This window comes from Chelmon rostratus, chromosome 12 (genome assembly GCF_017976325.1).
Source record: "Chelmon rostratus isolate fCheRos1 chromosome 12, fCheRos1.pri, whole genome shotgun sequence".
Lineage (NCBI taxonomy): Eukaryota > Metazoa > Chordata > Actinopteri > Chaetodontiformes > Chaetodontidae > Chelmon > Chelmon rostratus.
In genome coordinates this window covers 3,679,630-3,705,511 of record NC_055669.1, presented here as the reverse complement: position 1 = coordinate 3,705,511, position 25,882 = coordinate 3,679,630, and the positions used below count along the sequence as shown (strand labels likewise).

The following is a 25,882-nucleotide window of genomic DNA, read 5'->3' as shown; positions in this document are numbered from 1 at the left end:
AATGCTGGCAGAAAGCTGTGAATCGTGTAAACTCATGGATATCTATTTATTTTACCACCCAATGCATCCTCATGAGCCCACCCCCCTTTTTATTTCTAACATGACAACTGCAAGTTCTCAAGCTCTCAGACTTTTTATATTACAGCATGTTTAAACATTATAACCAGGAGATTCACCATGATTGTATTTGTTTACACCAGTTACACCAACGTCAAATAAATATATACAGATAAATGTGATTAACACTGAAATAAGTCTCAGTATGAGGGTCCTTTAATTAACAAAAACACTTTTACTGAGTTCTTCATGTCGACAAATAGCTCAGTGCTTCCACCACCTGCCCTTCTTCTCTGTCCATCCCTCTCTCTGTTTTCTCCCCCTCCTCCATCCCTTTGCTGTCCACTGCCGTCCTCATCCCTTGCTTACTTTCCACCCCTCCCCGCCCTCCCTCACTCTAAGTGCTTGTCTCTTCCAGAGATGGTGACAGCTGTGACTGAGGATGGGATGCTCCAGCCTGACACTGACCTCCCTCGTCCTTGGCTTGGAGAGGAGAGAGAGAGAGACTTTAGCATTAGCAGCATGCACAGGCCAATATTAGCTGCAGGAAACTGGGAGCAGGGTGCAGGGACAGGTCAAGGGCAACGTGAGGGAGAAAGATGGTTTTTGATGGGGGTTTTTAACTTATTTTGCCCTAAATGTCTAAACAATGGTGAAATAAAGGGAGAACTGGTCAAAAATAAACACTTCTGTTTTTCCAGCTTTCATGTTTCTTATTGACCTTGTTGCCCAACTGTAACTGACCCATGAGATGTTTATCTAAATATAGAGGCAGCAGGTTTGCCCAGAGGCTGGCAGCCATCATCTGGAAGCTGTACTCTTGCTGTGAGCTGAAGTGCAGCTGGGTTCAGTCTTGGTACCCCTACACTATATGGTCCATCATCGCCAAGTGCTCTTTAGCAAGCTCCAAACCACTTAAGAGGCTCTGAACAGCAGACGGTCCTGCACTCTGACCTCTGAGTAGAAATGGATGAGCTGGAGGGTATGGAGGCGCCATTAAAGGTGCACTAAAATAATTTTTTATTTCCGTAAATTTGGAGCACGTATGATAGACAGATTTGAGGACAACCCTCTGTGTTTTAAGGGCAAGTTACAAGCCCAATGACATGTGCAGTTAGAGCAAATCTTCACCTTTAACAATAGTTAATGACTCATAGGGACACTTACAAACATACCAAAATGCACAACAGCAGTCTGCTAAAATATTTCCATGTAAACCTCAGTGGTACAGTCAGTGTGCTGTTGTGTACCTTGTACCTGTGAAGACAACCTTTGTAGATGCACCCTTTGTGAAAAGCACACACACAACCCACGTCCCTTTTTTTAATCCATTCTCTTTCCCCTCTATACCAGTTGAAGGTGATTTAACAAGATGGGCTAAAACAGAAGGTCAACTGCATCTTACCAAACACTGCAGTCTAATAAGCACTGAGCAATGACGTGAAAGTACAAGCAGTCCCTTTCCAGGACGGTGATGAGTCCATCAAACTGTATTTCTTTAAACTACGCGATGGAAGCTATTTTTGCAGTGGTGGTCCCCCGCTTGGATATTTGGACTTGTTTTTCTTGGCAGTGTGTTTCAAAGAGCTTCCAGTCCAGTGATGCAGAAATGCCACAAAAATCATGTTTGGAAAAAAAGAAGGTGTTTGACCTTGAGGCTTGATACTGGCTGCTGTCCTCAGAGGACTGTCTGGGTTCTGCCTGTTCCTGCACGCACATACTGTATGTGTGTGTGTGTGTGTGTGTGTGTTTATGGGGATGTCTGAGAGAGAGAAAGAGAATAAGAACAAAAAAGTCTGGGGGAAACTTTTTACTTTAAAGCACCTCATGCATCCAGAGTCTGGCTTATTCCTTCATTTACAGTGAGACTGTGTGCCATGTTACATCAGTGCTACAGTGTAGTGTCTCTAGACTGTCTTTATATCCCACAGACTAGGACGAAATGATTTTTGGACCATTGCAATTGTGGTTGACATTGCGATAATTTCTTGTAGTAGCAAGATACTGCTAGTATTGTTGAGTCAGTAGTATTCAGAAATAGTTGTGGCATTCACGCTGCCTTTATATGTCTTGTTAACAGCCTGCAGTGGTACTACTGGCAGCTCTGTTGATCCTGCCACCGTCATGCACCATCAACAGATTCATCACCTTTCAGCAGTTTTTATTTCACAGTTTGATCAACTCACTGCATTAACGTTCTGAAAGAGGAAATAGCAAATCGCTTTGCTCACAGATGGAAAGTTCAACGAGCAGTAAACAAGATTTTTGCTTTAACTTGTCATTATGCAGTAAATGTTGATTGCACAGCATCATGGCTGTAGAACAGTGACATCATCAGTGTTTCCATTGGTTCCCGATCAGCCTCGCTTTCTCTGTGCAGTCCTGTCTGCCGGCGGGTCTGATCTCCTGGGAGAACGAAGCTCGATTTCCATCAGGCAGGAAGTGCGTCAGCCCTCGTTGGTAGACCGAAGAAGTCAGCCTGATGGGTGGTCATCATCATCATGAGTTCATATGAGAATCAACAGACAGAAAACATGTCGTCACCGTCTCTAGTGCCGTAAAAACATAAAACAACATGATACCAACCCAGGTCAATTTTCTCAACACACACTAAAGACTTTCTGACTGCTTTCATGGCTCCATCGTAGATTAAATGAACTTACACTCCCCCTCCACCCGACACCAACCCCTGCTGTAGTCACTGGTTTGCATGAACCAACACTCAAACTATGTTATTATTATATTGTCTAAAATGATGACAGTTTACCATCACCTCCTCAGTGAACATGCTTCTTTCTTCTCTCATATTTCAATTTCAATTTCATTCATTTCATTTGGACATCATGTAATCATGTAATGTGTTTTCTTGTCCTTCATGAAAATGTTCGATATCATGGAAGGAGAGTTTGACTGGATGGTGTGTGTGAAACGCAGTGAGGGCAGAAGAAGCTTCCAGTGTTCATCCATTTATCATAATGCTGATTATCCAAACTTAGTGTGATAATGATGTATTAGAGCAGTAATGTTAAAACTGAGTGTGCCACCTTTAAACTGACTGAAATGGTCTTTGAAGCTTTCTTACATCCTTATAACACCTTGCATGCAAAGGTAGAGAAAGCAAAACAAGAGCTGCAGAGAGATTTGTGTGAAAGAATGACAATAATGAGGGAAAACAGGCACAGAGGGGGAGACTGGCAGCTGAGGAGTGATCGACAAGGAGGAAAACTAGACAGAGACAAGAATCCTGTGGCGTTCTGTCTAGAATGACTCTGCAGTTATTTCGTCTGCTGTTTTTCTTTGAGTGTGTGTTTGTGTGTTTGTGTGTGTTTGTGTGGTTTCCATCTGGATGTAAATTCAGTAATTGACGGATGTCTCACCTTTACAGAATCCCAAAAATGGATACGGCCATAAAGAAACACAGCCGAGCCGGTGTGCCTAAACTAACAGTTAATGCACACTTAATTATTCATGACAACCACCATTACACTGATGCTGGTCCTGTGCCAAGAAGACTGTGTCCTCATTTCCCCTGAATAATTTGATAGCAAACAGGTTTTCAGCTCCAGTGTGGACTCTGCGTCTCTTTATCACAGCGACATCTTTTCAATCGTGTTGCATGTGTCTCAGTGGGAGTTACATGATGCGGCTCTGCCACACTGTCTGTCTTTCTCCCTGGTGCTTCAGGACCACGGACAGATACACACTTTATCATGAGATGTGTTGCAGTGTATCTGTGCAGCAGCAGCAGCAGGCTACTGCGTGGGAAAGAAACTACGATCACATTGTGCTTGATCCAACTGCGCTTCATCAAAATGAATAATACAGCTCAGGAGAGTGTTCAGCTCTGAGCTTTCCAACAGGAAATATCTAATAATAGATATTTAGAGCTGGTGGAAAGGGACTCACAGGGGGCATGAACTAAAATACTGTACTTAAATGCAATTTGAGGTAGTTGTACTTTGATTATTTCCACTTTGTGTTGCTGTATGTTACTAAAATGTTCGGTGCAGTTTACCTTAATGGATCAGCAGTGGTAATATCAATATCACCGATGATGAAATAACACTCGCAGGAGCTTTTTTTTTTGCATAACAAGTAATTTCACTTTTTATTTGAGTAACGCACCTAACGTATTTTCTGATTGTATTCCTGATGATGATACATATTTTTACTACTTCATTGGAAAAAAATTAATTTAACAATATGATATACATAAACATGCATTAGATTTATGGCATATATCAATAGTGTGCATGAGTGTGTGTGTGTGTGTGTGTGTGTGTGTGTGTGTATGTGCGAGTGTGTTGTGTGTGTCTTGGTACGTGCTCCTCAGCGGGTGGCCACACGCATCGATCCTTTCAGACACGTCTGCCAACAGCAAGTGTTGCCTAGGGAACCACAGATGCTGTCATCCTCTCCTTGCGTAACCATGGTGATAGTCCCTTCAGCGACGTGTTGTGTCTGGTTGCCTCACTGTCAAAAGACACGCACGCACACACACACTCACACACACACTCGGAGGCTGGAGAGGCTGGTTTTGGGAAGCGGGACCTGTTTGATGGTTGGACAGCTGTCAGAGTGGAGTGACGGACAGACAGATGCAGGTGCAGTTTTCAGTCTGTCTGACTGGGTGCAGAGTTTAACAGGAAGCCTGCGGGACGCTGTGTGTGTTGGTCAGAAACATCTCGGTCATTCAGCCGAGCTCTGTGTTTCAAACTTTCATTCATTCACAGATGTTATACCTGGACATGTCTGCAGCAAGTAATCTTAGCAATGACGTTTCTGTTCGTTGATTTATGATGGTGATCATGCTCTTTGTCTCCTTTAGGTCCAGGGATGATGTCATCAATGATGTCATCAGGGGGACTCCAAGACTCAGCTGGACAGCCTGCCTTCAGCTCTGACTACCTGTCTGGTGAGGGTGGAGGGAGTGCCAGTTATTCATCACAGGGTTTTCCCACTTTAGAATGAAAGTCGTTTGCAGAGAAGTCAGAAGAGTCTTTTTTTGTCTGAAGCTCAGGGGGCTGCAGTGCCCCCTGTAGATCAGTCCCAGAATAATTCTTACCCACCCAGACACGTATGAGCACAGCTTTCCATGGTTTTCATGTTCTGTATTCACAACAAATGTTATAGCTGAACTCACACCCTTGTCAGACTAGTAAAGAGATCCACAAACGCATGCCACCATCAACATTTATTCAAATCGTCTGCTTCCATCAGCCTTTACTGCAGTTTTTCTTTGTTGCTGTGCCAAAATTTGTTCATAGACCATGTTTTCTTTTGACTTCAATACATCATTTAGTCACTTACACCTGCACCTTTCCTACTGTGACACGTCAAGATATTCAAAAATGTGTTTCATGTGATTATGTTTTTGGGATTTCCATTTTTTACATACTGCATGGACATGTTTAAAATGTAGCATACACAGGGATGGCCCAAAGTCTGCATTTGCTTTGCCCATTTCCTTTCATGTTCTACTTCACTGGTCCCTTTCATTCTGCTCTTCATGTGTCCTGATCACTCACCTCTCTTTGTCTCTCCTCCCACACATTTTGACTCTCTCTCTCTCTCTCTTTGTGGCCCTGTCCACCTCTGATTGTCCAATTTTTCCTACTTTGGTCACTCTTCTTTTTTGTCTGTCTGTCTGTTGGTCTGTCTGTCTCTCTCTCTCTCTCTCTCAGGTCCTATGATGGGTGGGAAGACAGATCAATGGAGCCTGAACAAGACAAAGGACAGCAGCATGCCTGACTCATTTCTAGGTTCACTTTACTTTTCTTTTTTACCTCCCATGTCCTTGTGACCTCTGACTGCTCACTCACACAGAGGTTATATCATCCCTGCTCTTTTCATATCTGAAGATACTGAGTGTAAAAAACTGTGTCATTTGGCTGAAATTTCTGGTACAAATTTGGCATAAAGGTTAATTGAATATGGTGTGGTAATGATTTCAATCTGACTGGCTGTATGAAGTGTTTTTTTAATTTTTTAGCGGTAGATGTTTTGTCATCGTGTTTATATGCTCATAAAACAGTCCATTATGTTGTGACACACAAGTCAAACTGGTACTGTGTGTGAAAATCAACCTGGGAGGTAAAGAATAAACAAGCAAGCTGCTGCTTTGTAGTTGTTCAGCACTCTAGTTTGATATACAGTATATATACAGTATATATACATACATACATATGCATGTACATATACATTATGAAATTCTGATGCCGTTGGTTATGGTTTGTAGAAAAATGGCACGATCATGGTGAAAGTTGGTGTGAAAGTTTCTTTGTTAGATAGTGCTTAAATTTATCAATAACAATTATTCATTACAATGATAATGTTAAAGTACAATTATCTATATTTTAGAAAGTATATATAGAGTATATCATAGAGTCATAGAGTATCTCTATGTCCTGTGTCTCCTTCAGGCTTCTCTCAGTCTGGGATGGGAGGGACCGTGGGGTCCAGCATGCCACCTTTCCAGAGCAGCATGAGCTCCACTCTCGGCCAGACTGGGATGGGGTCAGCTACGGACACCCAGAAGAGCTCAGGCTTGTTTGGTGTGGAAAACAAAACCACCAGTAACATCAGTGGAAGCAGTCCATTTAAAGGCAGTGATATGTTTTCTTCTGGTGGCCCGGGAATCCACTCTATGGATCATTCTGCAGGTATGACAAAGAAGCTTGGTTGCATGTGTTACTGTATGCTGGGGGCTGCAGGGGAGGGTGGAGTCAGGAGAATGAGGAGAGAGGAGGATGTGATGCTATATGTAGGGTGGTTTTTGGATTCCTAGCCTTTTCCAGTGAAAGTCTCAGCTGAATAAGTTTGCCTGGCACTGAGCAGGTGTTTTCAGGGAGGGTTGGATTTGTCAGACGGTTATGAAGACAGTTGGAGATAGAGCCCTGGCCCAAACTGAAAAATTGAAATCCTGGTCATATCTTAAATTTAATTTAATGAAAAATCTTATGCTAATTTTGTTTTTGGCTGACTGTCCTGACCTACTAGGAAGTTGGGTTGGGTTTCTGTAGCAGGGCAGCAGGGACGGGTGGTGACAGAAGAAACAGGACATGCTTTCACCAGCAGAGGGCAGCCTTTCCCAGTTTTCACTGGAGGTGCAACAGCTCCAGCTCACTGGTTTCCTGATAGCTTCAAGCTCTGTGCACTCTGCTCTTCTCTTTACCTACTGACAAACTGGATCAACAGACAGATGGGAGTTGTCCAGTGATCCTTTCACATAATAAACACTGGACAACCCTTTATGTGTTACTGAAGCAAGCAGCCTAGAGGCAAATTACTGCTCCCCGTGATTTTTCTACTTGCCGTTCATTATGAATTGTTAATGTTTCTAATAATCAATTGCTGCTCGGGCTGAACATTAGCTGAATTTGAGGTTGCTGAGCAACAGAAACACCAACCCACAGGAGGATTTGACCACGGAGACAGAGCAGCACACCCGGTCATTTGCGGTCTTCCTCTGTAATTGTGTCCAAAAGCTACATTTCATGTTCTGTTATAGAGACATGCTGCAAAAATGATTTCATCATGTGAACATAATTTCACATTCAATCAGGCCGTTATTCCTCCCAGCGTAAAAGCTTCACATGCGAGAAATCAACAGCAGATAAAGATCTTAATGACAGCGCCCCAAAGGCCTCAGCTGAACTTTTACAATGACTCAGCCTCTGAGTTTGAACAGGGCAGCTCATATTAAACATTCACCAGCTCTTACTCAGGCTTTTATATATTATCTCCTCTGCTTCTCTTTTTGTTGGTGGACTAAAGATAGCCCTGTTAGCTTAAAGCCAGCGAGCGGCACAGACTGCTTGTTATGCAACAGTTACTATTCTAGTTCAGTCACCACTGAAGCAGATATGCTGCATCACTGACACAGAAGATGTTTCAACAGACCACTTCCAGAAACCAGGGATGAGTCGAGGACAGGTGGTCTGTTGTGCTATGCAGCAAGTCCATTAATGTCTGCCACTCATTTCACCTGGTCTTTAGAATGAAAGCTGGAGTTGTATTTGTTTGACTGTAAAAATAGCTTCCTACTACCCATTAAATTTTCAAGGAGGAGATGAGTGATGTAACGGCATGCTGCTATTTTAAAATTCTGCCCAGCTAACTGCTCCATCACACAAAATACCTGCAGACATTCTGTAACTGTCCCAATCCCGTTATATAAGTTGGATGACAACAATAAAGAATAGCATGTAAGCTCTGGATAAGTAAACCCACTCTTTGATCTTTGTTGAATGTTGTGTAAAACGTATCCTGTTGCTGTATGGCTTCCTGAGCCAAGTCATCAGTGAGATGCGCACATACGGGAGGGGTAGGAAACAAATCAAAATGACTGAGAGCTTATGAGGACATGAAAAGTTGTTTTCTTGCCTTAAACTGAACAACTCGCCAAAGTAATGTGTGAAAAATGTTCATCATCTTGGGATAGATACCTCCTGGTTAGCTTAGCAGAGCTGTTAGCTCCTGCTAACTGTCAGAGCCCTGGATTTTATACGGTCCAAAGTGCTGGAAGGTGGTAGTTTTGCAGAGAAGCGGTTGCGGATGTATGTAATTATTAATACAGCATCCAGACTGAGGAAGCACAAATGTTACTAATGACATTTATAATGACTTTGTTCCTCAAATGTCCCAGCAAGCCCTGACAGCATGCACAATACCAGACTCCCATGAAAAAATACCTATTACAGTGATCCCAATAGTAATGTAATGCCACTCATATTGAAATCCTTCGTCCCAGATGCTTTTGCACATCATATGTGCAATCCCATTTAAGTCTTCTGACATCTGCGTCATTGATGAGCTGTAGTTTGTAGTAGTTTCTCTTAATTGTTCTCCTAAGGGTAGATGAGTATGAGTTCATTCCCGTTGACAGTCTGAAAGAAACAAGTTTTGTCTTGTCCTGTCTCACATCACTGGGTATCGAATGGAGGCAAACAGAAAACCTTTCATACCAAAGTAAGCTGTTTCACAGAGGGAGTCTCTCTTTAGTCCAGTTGGATCAGACTATGCTCTGTTTGGCCTTCTGCTGCTGGATGGGAGTCTAGAATGAGTTACAGTAAGTTTCAGGTTGTGCTGCAGTAATAACTGAAGGGTTTTCATTTGACAGCAGTAAATACCATTAGTAACCTGCTTTATAAATCTTAATGACATGTCATTAATAACCTATATTGTCAACCCCTGCTTCAGCAGTTTTTGTGACCCTAGTGCATTTTAATTGATGTGTAAGACTTATAGTGTACTTCTGCAGGACACTGACAGTACATTTACCCACCAGCGTTCAGCTCTGCCAGTGTTGCCTCCTCACGCAGTCCTCTACACACCCATTCTTCTGAATGTGTCAGATTAACTCTCACACGCCATGCTTTTGCATAGCCAGTGTGTTTGAGGCAGCCAGCGCTCCAACGTTAATGTTTCTCTTGGCAGTTTGCCAGAGTCCGGATTAAGATGTACTCCCATTAAATACCTTATCACATCAAATATAGATGATAATGCCCTGGCCTCATCTCTTCTTCAAGCTGTTTATAGCTGGGGAAGCATCGGAGGCCGAAGGGAGGAAATAGCAACTGCAATCAATTTAGAAATGCAGGGAAAGGGGCCAGATTTAGAGGGGAGTGCACCTTTTTCTGGATTCACATTAATATCCAGTGATGTAAGACCGAGTGAGAGGAAAAGAGAAGATGGGAGGATGAAAACTGAGATAGAGGAATAATAATTTAGAGAGGAAGAGGATGACGAGCAGACTGAGATGGGTGTATAGGTCAGAGAGTTTTATTTATGCAGTCTATCCCTCTGTCTGATTCTGTCTGTCTGTTCATCTCTCTGTCTCTCATTCTCTCTGAGTTGATGAAATGCTTATCAGAAATAGTTGAACAAGAGGAAAAAGCCATGCCCAACTGTGACGACTTCACCCAAAAACAAGAGAAGATAGTTTGAGCAGACAAATGAAGGGATCATTTAAGTGCAAGCTGAACGTCTTTGTCAAAGCTTGCATGTGCACAGTTTGTCATTGTTTGGGGATTCTGCGACACATTCCACATCCATTTCGTTTAATGTGTCGTTTTGGATCATTTTAGTGTGTCTGCATGTGTGACGTGATCCATTTATGACCATGATTCTTCAGACATGCATGTATTTGTTTTGAATCATGCATGTTAGATCCTGTGTGAAATGTGCTTGATTCATTCACCTTGTTAAGTGTGCCTCAGAGCTCTGTTGCTGCCAGTGTGTTTGCTTCGCTCTGTTGTGTGTGCCTGCTTCCCACACAAGACCAGCTTTGCCCCCTGGATGATGATGATGATGATGATGATGATGATGTTCAAAAGAAAGAGAAAATCACACATTATATTAATTTGACCAGAAACTGCTATGTATATGTCCATTTCAGATTCCATGCAGAATCTTCAGGATTTAAAGGTTACACGATAAGATATGACCAGGCAATGGATCTTTCAGCCTTTGTTTCCTCCCATTTTACTGTATTCACTGGTGTTACTACAAAACGAACCTGGACTGATCAAAAATGAGGATCTGTCTTTAAACCTCTTATAGATATCAAATGCAGATATGCAGACCTGCAGACACCGTCAGCTTCAGTCCCACAAAGTTGCTGTAATAATTTGGCAAATTCAATTAAAAACACCATCTTATATGACATGTAAATTTAATTCAGCCTGGCAGAGACAAGACATGACCATGTCACAACTGTGACGCACCCAAGCAGATAAATCAGAGCATGTTCTTATCACCTGATACCCAGTGCTGAGCCAATATGTTGTTGTTAAACAGCACCAGTAAATGTCAGTCAGTGAATTGATTATGCACATCAATGCAATGTAGCCTTAGCAGAACCTTAGAAAGTCTGTAAAAGGTAAGTAAAGAACAGGTTGAATGTATTTATAAAAGCAGGCACCATCACATACGTTGTATTTTCTGAAAAGTTCAAAAGGTTGTGCCAAAGGAGCCTAAAAGCAATCAGACTCTGGTTACTTTGGCTAGAAACACCCTGTGATGCAAACTTTAACTTAACTGCCTTTCTTGCATATTGTCTGCACAAGCAGCATATGTAGCAATGTAAAGGTCGAGGCAAGCGTCATTGCTTATTTGTTTATGTACGTTTATTATCCAAGTGCTAAATGCACTATTATATGTTCTACGATCATCTTACGGTTGCTGCCACCACCCAGTCTCAGGTCTCAGTAGGTGCAGTACAGTGAAAGGAAATGCATCTCTTCCTCCAAGTTCCACACAGAGACTTCTTCCTCCATCTTTATATGCAGCTTATTTAACAATCCATGGACACCACAGCCTTCTTTTCAGTCTTGTCTTTTCATGGTATTTCTGGCAATACCAGAAGAAATACCCCTCCTTAGGTCACTACCTTCATACTAGTGACTTTGTGTCATTTGTGAGAATGAACAATACACTGTAGTATTTTCTACATCAGGGCTCTAGGTAGGCTAGGTAATGGGCAGGTATGTACAGTATTAAGCACAGAGCATGTCTTTGCTTTATTGTAGTCATCACTTGAATTAGAACAGTTTCTAAGTTACCCAGAGTCAGATAAACTCATAGAAGGCTTTCAAGTCTGCAAACAAAACAAAGGTACCTTTTGTGGGAGTTTAGCTCAGTTGATGGTTGTCTATGGCATCAAAGTAGCTCCCATGAAAAGAGTACACCAATGATTTAGCATTGCACTCTTGAAACATTGTCTGACTGACTGATTCAATGAACACGTTCTGCTTCCTTGTCAAAACCTGCTGTTTGCATTACCCACAATGCAGGTGGACCACTAACAGTTCAGATGGAGAGTTGGGTGTGTTATGCTAATATAGCCTTGAGCCGCTAGCTTTAAGCAGGGATGAGAAGCAGGTAAACTTGCTTCTTTCTAAATCCATAGTCCTAGATTTGTTCATTTTCAAACTTGTAGCCTTCAGCCACAACTGGAAATTTATCAAACTTTGCCCAACTCCCTCTCTAACCCCAATCTGCTGTATCGGCTTTTTCAAATCTGCAGTGGTACTACACCTAGTCCCCCTTTGAAAATAAGGAAATCTCAACCATCCAAGTACCTCATATTTGTATGTGCAGTTCAATCAGCCAGGTTAAGCCTCTCAGTAAACGCACCTTGACGCTTTACATATACTAACACATTCATGAGGAGTAACTTAGTCCCAAATACCCTTATCCCAACGGTTGTCCTAACCCTTACCTTTTCAACTTACCATCAAGCTACATGCAAAGCATAAAAAATGGTATCCATGGGTTTGTCTGTCTGTTTGAGAAGGAGCAACTAATTCCATGGTAGTGTATTTCTACAAAAACTGCATCACAAGCCAACAGTCTAAATATCACTTCAACTGGTGTGTCATTACACTGACTCACTGCCATGAAACAGTAGACTTTAATTTAGACATGAAGGAGTGAAAACCACCTATGGTAACCACAATCTGATGGCTTTTTGGCAGCTGATTCTCTAACACAGTATGTGATTGGTTCCTCCTCTTATAAAACCCTCCCCCCCTCGGCAGCTCCCATCCTCTCTCCCAGCGGCTCAATGGACGACAGCAGTCCCACTTCCTCCAACTCTGAACCCCTGAGCCCCGAGAGAGTGGGGCCGGGGGGTGAGGCTGGCAAGCAGCAGCAGAGACGGAAGAAGAAGAAGAGGAAGGGCCACGATGAGGTCCACGACTTCTTGGATAGCCAGGAGAATAACATCGGCCAGTCAGACAAGCATGGGATGCTGGATAAGGGTGGGCAGGTGGTGGAGGAGGACGAGGATGAGGAGGAGAACTGGGAGTGGGAGATCAGAGAGAGTGGAGGAGGGGGTAGAGTGAAAGGCAAGAAGACTAAGAGTCGGGCAAGGCTTCCAGAGGAGTGGGGAGCGCCCCAACAGCCCATCTCTCCCACATTGGCTACAGTCGGTCCTACCGGGGCTACAACTGCTGACTCTGGTCCTTCTGACTCCAAAGCTCCAAACTCCAGCCCCAGCCCTCTTTTGCCCTCTGGCCCTGCACAAATACCCACAAGTTTCACCAACCATTCCCATGCTAGCCTCGTAAGAGATTCATCTCCTCGCTCCTATGAGCCCATGTGTGTAGACGATTTCCCTGCGTCTGCTAAAGACGGTCAGAAAGCAAACCAAGAGAAAGGTGCTACCAGCAAACCTGAAGCTACCAGAGGCTCAGCCGCCAGCGCTGCCAGCAAGAGTAGTGTAGCTGCGGATGTTAGCGGTAGTCTAGCATTGATGACAGGTGACAATCTGAGCCCAGTCTCCCAGACCTTCTCTTTCCTGGACTCAGTCCTCCAGACCCCTCCAGGTTCCACTCCTGACTCACAGACCACCACCCCTATCACCAACACTCCCTCCCTTGCTACTGCTGCCCTGACAAAGTCGACCCCGACAGAAACTGTCGTCCCTGCTTCACAAGCCAATTCTATTTTCAACCCCTCCAAGAGCACTCCAGACCCTCCTCCTGCCTCGGCTTTGTCCACCAACCCATCACCCTTAGCTGCCACAATCACTCACCCTCCAACATTTGCAGGGGGATCAGCCCTAAACGTCGACGCCAAGCCTTTTGTCCCCTCAGCAACACTCATATCCTCCGCAGCAATACCCAGTACAACTGCAGCCACTCCAGTTGTTAGTACAGCAGCTGCCTCCACAGGAACCACTGCTGCCACATCCTCTACCACCTCAGCCACGCCCCTTAGTTCCTCAGCATCTCCCTATAAGAATGAAGCCACACCCACATCACCACCCCCCCAAAAAAATGTAGCCGTGCCCATTAGCCCAGCAACAGCCAACCTCCCTTCCTCCATCACCCCCGCAGCCCCTCCCTCTGTCCCTGCACACTCAGAGCACCAGGAGTCCTCGTCGTCACCGCTCCCCCCACTGGAAGGTTGGTGAACTACAGGGAAGATATAAATATGAATAACATGGGGCTAATTTGAACAAAATGATTGTAGGTTAAGATAGCAGGAAGTAGCTACTATTTGTCTTCCTGTATGCATGGCTCTTTGTCTGTCCATTGAACACCAGGCCTGCTTGGTGCTTGATCCTTTCCTTTATGTATTTGTAATAACGAGGGCCCGACAGATAAATGTTGAACAGCTTATGTTTGAATCACATCTTAAGATATCTATTTCTATAACAGACATGCACACAAATCTACTCTTTATTACCATTAATCTGAGATTTTTAATGGTAATAAAGACATGTGAGAAATATGGTTTTATCGCAGAAATTTACCAGAGAAACATTTGTGCCCAGATATATCACTCTTCCCAGCTGTGGGCATGAGTGTGGGAGACAAATGTACTGTGACAGTCGGGCCCTATATTAACAAAACTGCAAGGGTAAAGTGATATGTTGTCTGATTTGATTTCCCTATGCCTGCCTCTGTGTATCTGTAACCATGATCATAACAATTTTATTACTTGACTGCTGTTGATAGCTCCACTATCTATGCTTGCTCCACTGTCTACTGTTCCATCTGATTGTCAGCTACCTGTGTAACCTCCCACTATCTCCTCTCTGTCTAATGAACACAAACATTACCTGGGTCCTTGCATCGCAAAGCTAATTCGCTAATGCATTTTAGCTTCATAAAGTCAATAATGTTATAGTTGTTACACTGTATCAACTGCATTGAGCCAAATTAGTGTAATAGTGGAGAAGTTTACAGTAGATACATGGCTGTGTGAAAAGATGTTGACCATTAGTTCACCAATAATGTAAAATATGGTTTAGGTCGGTAAGGCACAAGCCAGTCCACTTTTCTTGATGCCTCTTGGGTCTATTCTGTCTCTATTTTGTGTCTATTGCAGCTTTTTTAATGTATTTGACCACATTTAAAGTCTTCAAAGATCTTGATTTGAAGATGCAGAACTGCTCATTCTAAGAGACTGTAGAACATTCTGATTTAGGCAGCAAATCTGGCACAAGCTATCCACTGAAGACCAGACTGGAGTAAGCTAATATCTCTTAACTCAGTCTGCAAAACACTCCAATCATCTGTCATGTCAGTTTTGAAGAATATGGCGTTTGAACCCATTAGACAAGAGTTACAGACAAAAGTTCTCTTCACTCAAGATCCTCTGACTGAGTATCTTCCTCTGAGCACCTCTCAGTGACCAAACAAGTCATATGATGACAGCTGAACCATCTCCAAGAGCAAACTCCATGCAATGATAAAGTCCGTCAGATATGGCTGAAAGCTCTGGTAAAGGACTTCGAGTTAAGATGTTTTTTGTCAAACTACTGCACTCATTGGCCTTTTTATTCAGTACACTTGTGCAGTCTTTTGCAATTCGATACAACAGTTCTGCCTTAAATTCAGCTTTATTTATCTGAATATAATCTCGTCCAGTACAACACCATCACTAACTATGACCTGGCAGATCTACAGGACAGGTGTACCGGACTGCGGCAGATTGTACTGGTGTACCTAATTATGTGGCCACTGAGTGTATTGTCAAGGTCAAGAATAAACTTCCCAACTCAAAGAGATGAATTGGTTTGTAGCATCTTGTGACCTTGTGCAATGCAAAGATCCAGTTTATCGGTTTATAAAATCAGTTTTTGTTCTCATTTAAAACCCAGTCCAGGTTAGAATCTGCTTGTCTGGTATGTTACCCAAAATGATAAATAAAATCACCTTCAGGTATCAGGCTTTCCCCCAGTTATTACAACAAAATGACAGACCTGCAGACTCTCCACATTGTCCAAAACAGTTATGTATACATCAGATATAACTGACCACCCAGCTGCCCTTTCGGCCTGCCTGACCTCTTGTATGCTGGGGAAAACCCTGAGATGACCTCGGTCTAATGCTTCTTCCTCCTGACAATGCTGTTTCAGTCCTGAGTACTTTGTCTCTGGCTACATCCCACAGTCTGCTGAATGAAGCTTTATTTTTCAGTGTGATCCTTTCTATGCTTCTACTCAGCCCTTTCTCACTACTAAAATCTGACCCAATACTCGACACTGTTTGTGAAATGTGTGTTAACTGCTCTTGATCAGTCAATCGAATCTGACTCTGTAGCTCTAGCTTCCAAATTCTGATACCGTAGGCCTTTCTTTTGACGTGGTAGCATTCATTAACATGGTGTTTTTGTTCACACTGGCCTTCTAGCTGTTATAGTGACACATCTGTTAAATGTCCTATAACTTCCAGAAATTCCATGTGGACTTTTGAGTTTTACATTTTGGAACAAAAGCTCTAATGCTGAGACTTTGTTAGGCTTGAAGCTGAAGAAATGATTCTGAACCCACTGAACATGTATTTTTTTTCTCTCCCCTTCCCTTGTTTTCTGTCTCGTAATCCCACGTGATACCATGCGATCTGGAACAACAGGTAAGAAAAGTTTTTTTTCCAGTTTGCATGTTTCATTCTCATATGACCCCACAGTGGTACTACCGTGATTGTGCATAGTTATGAATAGTTATTTCATTCATTTACACATTCCTGGATGGTTTTAACAACTCGGGCAGTGAATGGTTTGCATATAAAGAATAGAGTGAAACTGATTAAAATCAGACATGAAAGCTTTTGTTTTAAAAGCGCAAATGAAGGATCCATCCTGATAGTTAGGCTTGTCTCCAACCTGTCTCAGTCAGGAAAATCTGCTTGCGTTAAAAACATTTTCTGGAGCTGACAGTATGTCACGGGGTGATTGGGAGGCGAGGAGCAGTTTTTCTTTTGGAACAATTCATGCTTCCTGTCAGCACATGAGACCATGGGATCCCACTGTCAAATGGCACAAAGGGCAACGTTGCCACGGAAAGATGAGTGCTCTTGTCCATTAATTTAAAAAAAGGTGAAACATGGTCAGATTTTCTTCAGATATGGTATAACACTATCTGCAGACATGCAGGATGTGCACTCCAAATTTGATGACATTAAAAAAAAAAATTTTGATGACATTAAAAAAAAACAAACATTTGTATTATGTAAAGATAATTGGCAGACTGTGTGACAGTGACATCTAGTGTTGGACCAAATTTGGCACAGTGGACCTGGAGCACGTCAAGGGTTGGTGGGATGCTTTTCATTTGTCAAAGCAGGAAAAGGCACACGTGGAATTAATGACATTAATGATGGCTCCGTTCTACTTAGGTGAGCCAGTTCAAGAGTCCTAATACTGTGCATGCTAACTCACTGATGTCACTTACAGACCTTGCTTTGGACACTTAATGGAATGAAGCCATTGTTAATGTTATTATTTACACCTGTGCTGTGCTGGCTTTGATGGGTCAAAATGTCTGGGTCCATTTGGTGTGACTTCACCTGTCTGTTAGTCTGTTGGTGAGGTGAAGGGTTTCATGCCTCTGTGTCGACGTTAGCTGTGGCTGGAGACAATATATTTTCAGATTGTCCATCCATCTCTCCGTCCCATTCTGTTCACTGCGTATTTTAGGAATGCTTTCGGGGAATTTCTTTAAATTCGGCACCAACATCCTCCTGGAGGTAGATTTGAACTGATTAGAATTTGGTGTTCAGAGGTGAAGATCACTGTGACCATGCATGAAAATGTGTTTATGAATGTGCGATTTATATACAGGATCACATTTGCCTGTATCACAGTGCCTCATTGTGGTTGCTATGGGTCAACTTTCCCAGGTGACAGCAAAGTTATCTCCATTTCACCACTGTTACTGAAAGCTGCAGAGGAACGCAATTATGAATGAACTGAGTTATTGCCATTATGTTGCTGAGCTGGTTTTTCCATGACGTGCCCTCTAGTGTCAGTCAGATTAATTGTGTCACATCTCACACCACATGAATTGTTGTTAGACTGTCAGTTTAGGGAAATGTGAGGCATTGTATACTCAACAAATGATGACTATGTTCCCATATCCAATACACCTTTAACTGCCACAAAGGCTATTCTATCTTATAATAATAATACAAAGAAATCACATGCACCAAGTGAGTGCTTTACACAGAAAAGACAGAGTGGACGTCTGTCCTGATACCTAGAAATCACAGAAGAAACGCTGCTGCTCGTCCTTCATCACACGGCTTTAAGCCTGTGCCTTTGTGTTTCTTTAAAGGCCGTCTCTGCTGCAGAGGGTAGCACCATCCAGGCTGTCTACTTAGCTCATTCAGTCAGCACTAAGTTGTTCCAGGGTGAACGTGTTGCTCTGTGGCTCGTCCTCCCTCAGTGCTGGACTTGACTGACATCTGGTGCTGCTAAAGCACAATCACACAAACTACATGGGGTTTGAAAAATGGAGGTCATTAAGACAGGAGTGCAAAGAGTACAGTGTGTTATTTGTCAAACGTGCGTACTGGCCCACTACAAATTGAGCTTTTAATATTTCATAGCCTATAAAGTGGTAATAGCTAAGTTTGTGGTCCTTTCCAATACGTCATTGCTGTAGTGTGTTTGGACATGGAGGGGTGGGGGTGCTTAGTTGTGTTAGTTTTTTGTTTGTTTGTTTGTTTTGGCTCTGTAATCAGGTCTCACTTATAAATGAGATCTGGATCTTAGTGTGACTTCCTGACCAAATACAGGATCATTCATTTTATATGAGTTGTTCTGGTGTGCCAGATGGCCAGTTTGACACTGCCACCTTCAGAAACACTGTGTCTTCACCTTCTTTAGACATTTAATCATATTTCATTTGAAAAATGTATGTCCAGCCATAAATCTACATCTACAGTAGCATCTGATCTGTTCCTGCACGCTGATGATGTACCTTCAGTTCAGTTTCAGTTTTATTGTTCTTATGTAGGTTATCATGCGGTCGCCTGTACAAAAAAATGTGTTGGACAAGAAAATGCGCCAACTCAGCAATGAGAGCACCAGTCATGAGATAGATAAAAAAGAAGAATAGATTCAATCAAAATAACATTAGATATTAAAAACACTGAATACTTGTATGAAACTCCATATGCATACATGAAGATGAGGATTATGTATGAAAGAAGTGTGTGCAAGAGTACTGCATGATTGTATGTAGCAGTCCTGGTGCATTCTGTATAACAGTGCATTCCTGTGTAAACAGTGCAGACAGTATCCTAACATTATTTCACACTGTATAAGTATTGGCAAAGTAAGTAGCAGCAGTCATGGTTTGTAATGCAAGTGAGACACAGCAGCAGCACAAGTTGATGGGCGATGACAAAAAAAGACAAAAAAAAATCTATTACCCTATGCAAGTCATGTATCCTACACAATAAATTAGAAACCAAAATAAATAGAACCATGAAACAATATAGCAGTATATTGTGTAAATGTGCATAATACCATGTGGTTGCCCCTGACGCCTGCTGCTGACATTCAGGAGCTGTCTGACTTGGAAATGAGTAATAAGTAGCATAAGTAATGATTGGATTATGAGTTCAGAGGCCTGGTGGCCTGGTGGGTGCGTGCAGCCATGCTCCTGCATCACCTACCAGACGGTAACCAGGAGAACAGTCTGCGTGCTGGGCGGCTGTGGTCCTTGATGATGCTGTGTGACTTCCGCAGGCACCGCTGGTGCAGGATGTCCTGGATGGCAGGGAGTCTGTTGACAGTGATGCACTGTGCTGTTTTCACCACTCTCTGCAGTGATCTGCAGCTGTGGGCAGAACAGTTCCCATACCAGACTGCGATGCAGCCCGTCGGCAAGCTCTCGATGGTGCGTCTGTAGAAGTTGTGAGGATGCTGGGGCTCGTGCCAAGCTTCCTCAGTCTCCTCAGGAAAGGGATCCGCTGGCGAGCTTTCTTGACCAGAGTGTCAAAGAAAGAGGAGAGGTTCTCGGTGATGTGCACACCAAGGAACTGGAAGCTGCTGACCCTTTCAACCTCTGTATGATATAAACAAACAGTAAATGAGACAGCTAGTAGTTCATCTTAAGTAGCGTGGGATTATGGGATACTATTCAGGCAGAAATGTTCACAAACGAGCTGATGTATTTAACTTTTAGTCACGTTCCTCACTCTGTGATTTATGATCTGATCTGTTTCCTGTGTTTCCCTGGAGGTTACAGCAGCTAGAGGTGATAGAGGACATGTGACACCACTTACAGGCGACCAAATGAAACACAACCATACCTTAAAAAGAATTATTCATTGTTGAAAACAGTTGAGCTAATGTAAGTACATATTTCAACAAAATATATAACATAGGTCTGTTTGTAGACATTTGATTGCTGAATCGTTGTATAGTATACCTTTAAGGTTTGGTAGACATCTGCTCTGTCAGTCTATTATTCTCCCTGTGTCTGTTTCTTTTTTTCTGTCTTTATCGGGTCTGTCTCTATTTATAAGCCTGTGTTCAGCCTTCACATCTCGCTATCTTCTCTCAAATCTAATATTAATGGTGGGGACTATTTCACCCTTACATAAGGCAAGGACACCCTCACCCTTTACCATGTAGATGTGTGTGTGTGTGGCCTGCAGGATGCAGGTGTGTGATGCTCTGTGTATATGTAGAAGCTTGCATGTGTGTGTGTGTGTGTGTTGGTGTGTGTATGCAGGCTCTGTCATCAGTCAGCCACATAAACTGTGTTCATGTGTGGGACAGACAGAAAGCATTCTTGTAGGCAAAGCAAAGCAGTAGCCACCTTTTACCAGTGAGTTAGTGAGTTTTGCAATCAAAACACACACACACACACGCACAGGCACACATGAGATGCAGTGACCTGGTTTTGTCCTTGAGAGCGAGCCAGTGAGATTGAATCAAAGTGAATACTATAAATTGAAATAAACGCTGGAGACCCACGTGTGTTGTGGTTGGCAGTGGAACGTTGCAGCTGGATCATCATATTGCAGTGTGTTGTGGAGCCTCAGGTCTGCTCGCTGGCTCCATCAGGTGTCTGCTGGGAGGACTGCAGCTCTGTCCACAAACAGCAGGAGCTCATCACTGATAAATGGCTTCTGGTGGCAAAGGCATGGAACAGCAGCATTAGACATGCAGGCTCCTGGGTTAGGAATATTCCCAAATCTGAATCCAGTATTTGTCAAGGTGCAAGTATATAGTCTATATGATATAATGTATATTCTGATATGATATGGATATATTTGTGTTTCTTTTTCAGTTTGTTTTTGTCAGAAGAAGGCAGCTGTAGTACATTTGGAGTCATGTTTCTCTTGCTCTTGATCATGCATTAATAGTGAATGAGGCTGAAATGATTTGTCAGTGTATTTGATTAGTTGATCAGAACAAACCTAAATGGAAATAATTGATAACTGATTGTTTAACCGAACAAAAATGCCAGCCATTTTTTAGTTCAAGCTGCTCAAACGTTAGTGTTTGCTGCCTTACATCTTTGTAATTTGATGGGAAATTGTGAATGGCATTTTTCATAATTTTCTTACATGGTACAAACCAAGCTGTTAATTGAAAAATACATGGAGAGTTATCATGAGAGTGTAAGTATCAAAAAGTATAGAATATTACTTAGCTGGACTGATAAATCAACCAAGCTGACAACTTGGCTGATGGTGGCCTATTGCACATGTATTGGTGTCAGTATATGATGGCTGATAAGTAAAAAGACATTTCAGTCTGTTTTGGTGGGGTCCCGTTTACATCATTTGTTGGTTAATGTTACATGTTTATTTTAAAACAAGCACTAGCAGCAGCTGTGTCATTGTCTGATTTTTTAAAACTCCAGATATCAATGTCAGCCTCGTATGCAGTATCAGTCGTGACTGTGTTTTTCCTTCTAAGCAGACACTGGTTTCCATTTGTTTCACTCGGTCATCCATCACAGTGAGCACATGCAGTCTTGTGTTCGTGTTGTGTTGTGAGACACAATCAGCAATCAGGGATGTCCTGAAAAAGGTCACACGAAATTATCTGTAGTGCTCTTTGCACTCAAAACAACACTGATTTACAGCTAACTGTAGAAACCCTTTTTGTTGAAGGTCATCTTGACTTGAGTTTTAACTGCCACAGGTTGAATAAATGCTTTTGATTTTGCGTGATTTGTTCCTTCGTGGTGCCATCATGACATCTGGGACATGGCAGATTTCTGACCAGCCTGATTAGTCGGCCTGTGGGATTATTCATCTGTGAAAAGGCATGGTGGATTTATGAAAACATATTCTCATTTAAGGCGGAATTTTCCTCATGAGTGAGCCCAGCATCATCTCATTTAGGACACCTTAATGACTGCTTAAAGAGTGATCTGTATCAGTCGTCTGTGTTATCTCTCACTTTCTTCAGCCCGTATTTGCAGGCTTCCCTTCAGGTCTGTCTGTCTTCTCTGCTGCATGTTTGTGCAGTAATTTTTGGCCTTTCGCTCCTTCCCATCTTCTGTTGCCAGAACGCCTGAAAGTTCTTCTTCCTTCCTGCTGCTTTCTGCCAAACCTGACTCATTGACACGTAACATAGATTGCTGTCAGAGAAGCTGCCAGTCTTCTCTTTTTGTTTGAAGTAATTATGTCGGTCTTCTAATTGATGTTTTTAGCAACATTGGGTCAACACTCTTTCTCAGATTCTTTTTCAACTCTAATTTATCTAATTAAAAATTGGTTTTGGGCCTTTTTCACCTATTTCAGACCACAGACAGACAGACAGACAGACTTCCATACTTCTGCCCTGTTTTTCCCCTCTCCTCCCTTCCTCCATCAATGTTACCTTCATCTGGTGCCCTTCATCATCTCTCATCTTTATCTTTTCCCGGATTCCTCTGTCTTCCTGCCTCTGTCTTCCTGAGTCCCTCTGTCTACCCCCCTCCATCTCCCTCCTTCTACCTCTCTCTTTCCTTTTCCCCCTCCATCCCTCCAGTTTTCCTCTCCCTCCATCACCTTGCCCTTTCTGTCTCCTCCATCCACGTCACGTCTTCCCCTCTCCTGCCCAGACTCCCTGTGTCGCTGCGGCACCGTAATAATCACTGCATTGGCGATTGACGGGGGGAGGCAAGGGGGCTGTGGGGTGTTGGTGGCGAGGGAGAGAGGGGGGGGCGTTGTCAGGGAGACATGGGAGGCGGTTGCCGTGGAAACAAAGAGACTCTGCGAGTGAGGAATGGAGGGATAGAGAAGGGGTGGACTGGGTGTGACAGTCAGTGAGGTCGAAGAGTAAAAATAGAAACGCTCTGACAAGAGCCTCCTCCCTCCTTCTCTTCCTCCCCTCCCCACACCTCCACCCCCCACCCCTTCTCTCTCTCTCTCTGCCCAGCGCCATGGGCAACCAGCTGTAGCGTCCTCCCTCTCTGTTTCCTCTATCTCCAGCTGATGTTCAACAATCTGTGACCTTCAAAAGGAGGACTTACAGTGACCTCTGTGATTTATACCTGCGCAGAAAGCCACAAGAGCATCAGCTGTAATTTAAGCCCTCAGATGCTTCTTCTAAACATATGACTTGTTATTTAGTTCTCCAGCTTTTGAACTTATTTTGTCTTCCTTGTCCCCCACAGAGTATCGCTGTGGTCTAGCTTGTTAGTGTTAGTTTAGCAAAAGTTTAAGTTTTAGAGATTTACTGTTTCACTTGGGGAGCCACATTTAACAACCTGATTTATAATCGTTAAACTTTTCCGACATGATTTGCTCTGGACTTATTAAATTTACAGCAGTCCTCTCATAGGCTAAATACAGCCACAACCCATTTGCATACTAATGAAAGGAAGTAATGAAAGCTTGACCAATGGAATCAAATACATACTGTGTATAATTCTCATTTTGGAAACATTTCCTTGTCTAAGGTCTGTTAAATATTAACAGTAATATGAAAAATGCAGTCAAACAATAACAGTCAAGCTGGGAGATGTGCGACAACGACAAGGTCACTACGTTTATTTATTAGTCTAATATACAAGAAAATAAACTCAAAAATGTCAAGAAAGGAAATCTTCTTACACATATTTTCCGTATTAAACAGAAAAATACAACTGTGCACCTTCTGAAGTTTCTCTCCAGTGTTCCAACAATCACCAACTCTGATTTTGGTCAAAATAACCCTTAATTCATCAAGTTAGATGTGAAGACATTCCTGCTCTACACGCCTTTTCCCTGCTGCCTCTGTCTGCTGTTGCTGGCCTCTTTCTTTTACTCTGCTAATTACCAATGGCCGATACATTCGTCCCAACCACAGCTGCAAAGTCTAAATGATCTGTTTCACTGCAGTTTGTGCACTGGGTTGTTTGTGTAGCCACAATTTTGTTGGAGAAACATATTAATGCACTGCTGGTGTCACTGCTGGTGTTATTTTTCTCATTGTCAACAAATGCCAAGTCCATTGGTTCCTCCTGACGCGCCTGAATCCTCCCTGTGGGATCGAGTTAAAATAAACTACAGTGTGTGTTCATGGTAATGATGGTGGTAATGATAGAGTGCTATGGGACAGAGGAGGAAGATATATTAGGCTTTGAATAGTTGTTAGTTGAATACGTTCAGTGACGAGTTTGGTCTTTTCATTAAGTTTATTGACAATAGAAATATGGACACCTTTAGCCTTGAGTTTTTTAAAAATGTTGGGAAACTATACAATCAAGCCATAATGAGAAAACAGACCAAGAGGTGGAGGAGGAAGAAATAAATGCATTTTTATGAAGATTTTCACACTGTATTTAGCCACACAGTACTTGTATGATGAATGTTAGATCTGGTCACAGTCAGAATCCACTCTCCACACCATGGATACTGACTGGTATTCGAGGTGATTTTGGACTATACTAGCCTGGCTGCAGACCTTTGAATTGCTGAACAGATTCTATCAGAGCTATGTAGGTGGGGCTAGAAATGGTGACATCATCTACATGTGCTCGAGACAGAAAAACAGGGACAGAAATATGACTGCAAGCATGAGTAAGATTGACACAGCTGTGAAGGCTATTGTATGTCGGGGGCTTTCAAACTGTGAGGCGTGCGTCTCAAGGGAGGGGGAGTTGTGGGGTGCCAGAGGGAGAGACTGCATGAGGAAGAGACAGGTGCATACCAGTGTTATAAAACATCAGGAAGGTAGTCGATTTGGCCGCCCATCAACTCGGTCATCGGCTGTAATAGTGGCAGTGTAACACAGCTCATGGTACCTTAAATGAAGATAGAAAAAGACATTCCTTATAACACCAGGATTTGCCAAAGAATCATCAGTTTTTTTAGTTTACATCAGCATCAAAGTAATCCATTAATAGTTGTCTGTGTGTCATCATTACCCATCACATAAAGGGACTCAAGCTGCAACCCACCACGTAACTCACTGAATCCATGGCAGCATCCCCCCCAGAGCGAATTTAGAGCATGATTATTCACCAAACAGAAGTAAGACAAAGAGAAATAATAGTTTAGAAATGTATGAATGTCAACTTTTTTTTCAACTTTAAATGACATAACTGAAGCTGTGAATGTCCCACCAACTTAGCGGGGCCACAGTAACAGACTCTGAAACCAATGAGAGCCCATGGAGCAACTCTTAGATCAGCATATATCTTAGACCAGAATGAAAAACATTATATTAAGAGTTAGTGTTAGTGGTGTCACATTTTAGGTCTATCAAATTGATGTCCACAGAAAATTCCATTGGCTGGACAGATACAGCACATTAGTCATTGCTAATTGGTGATGGCAGACTAACCCTCCCTCTCCCAAACACAAACTGCCAACATGACCACACTGTGAGGCTAAATGATGAAATGAAGCAAAATGGCAAATGTCTCTCACTTCAGTCATTTTAGTCTATAACCTCAAGTAGATTAAACCATCAACAAGCAAATGCGAAACCTAAATCAGACAAATCCATGGTTGTACATTGGCAGGTTTTTCTACACAGCAGTGTGAGCTGGGCAGAGAAATGACAACTAAATTAGCTAAAGGTCACTTCCACAAGCTTTCAGACATGACAGTTCAACAAAGACCTAATGAACATACATACATCTGAT

At 42.7% G+C, this 25,882-nt stretch overlaps 1 protein-coding gene across 1 annotated transcript in view; it reads left to right on the top strand.

Annotated features, from left to right (window-relative positions):
* Positions 1–25,882, top strand: part of map4l (microtubule associated protein 4 like) — a 67,489-nt gene that overhangs the window by 10,271 nt on the left and 31,336 nt on the right. Inside the window, exons 2-5 of the mRNA XM_041948896.1 lie at positions 4,886–4,972; positions 5,742–5,819; positions 6,480–6,719; positions 12,600–13,970. Coding sequence (XP_041804830.1) covers positions 4,886–4,972; positions 5,742–5,819; positions 6,480–6,719; positions 12,600–13,970 — 1,776 coding nt within the window. The remainder of the gene's footprint in view (positions 1–4,885; positions 4,973–5,741; positions 5,820–6,479; positions 6,720–12,599; positions 13,971–25,882) is intronic.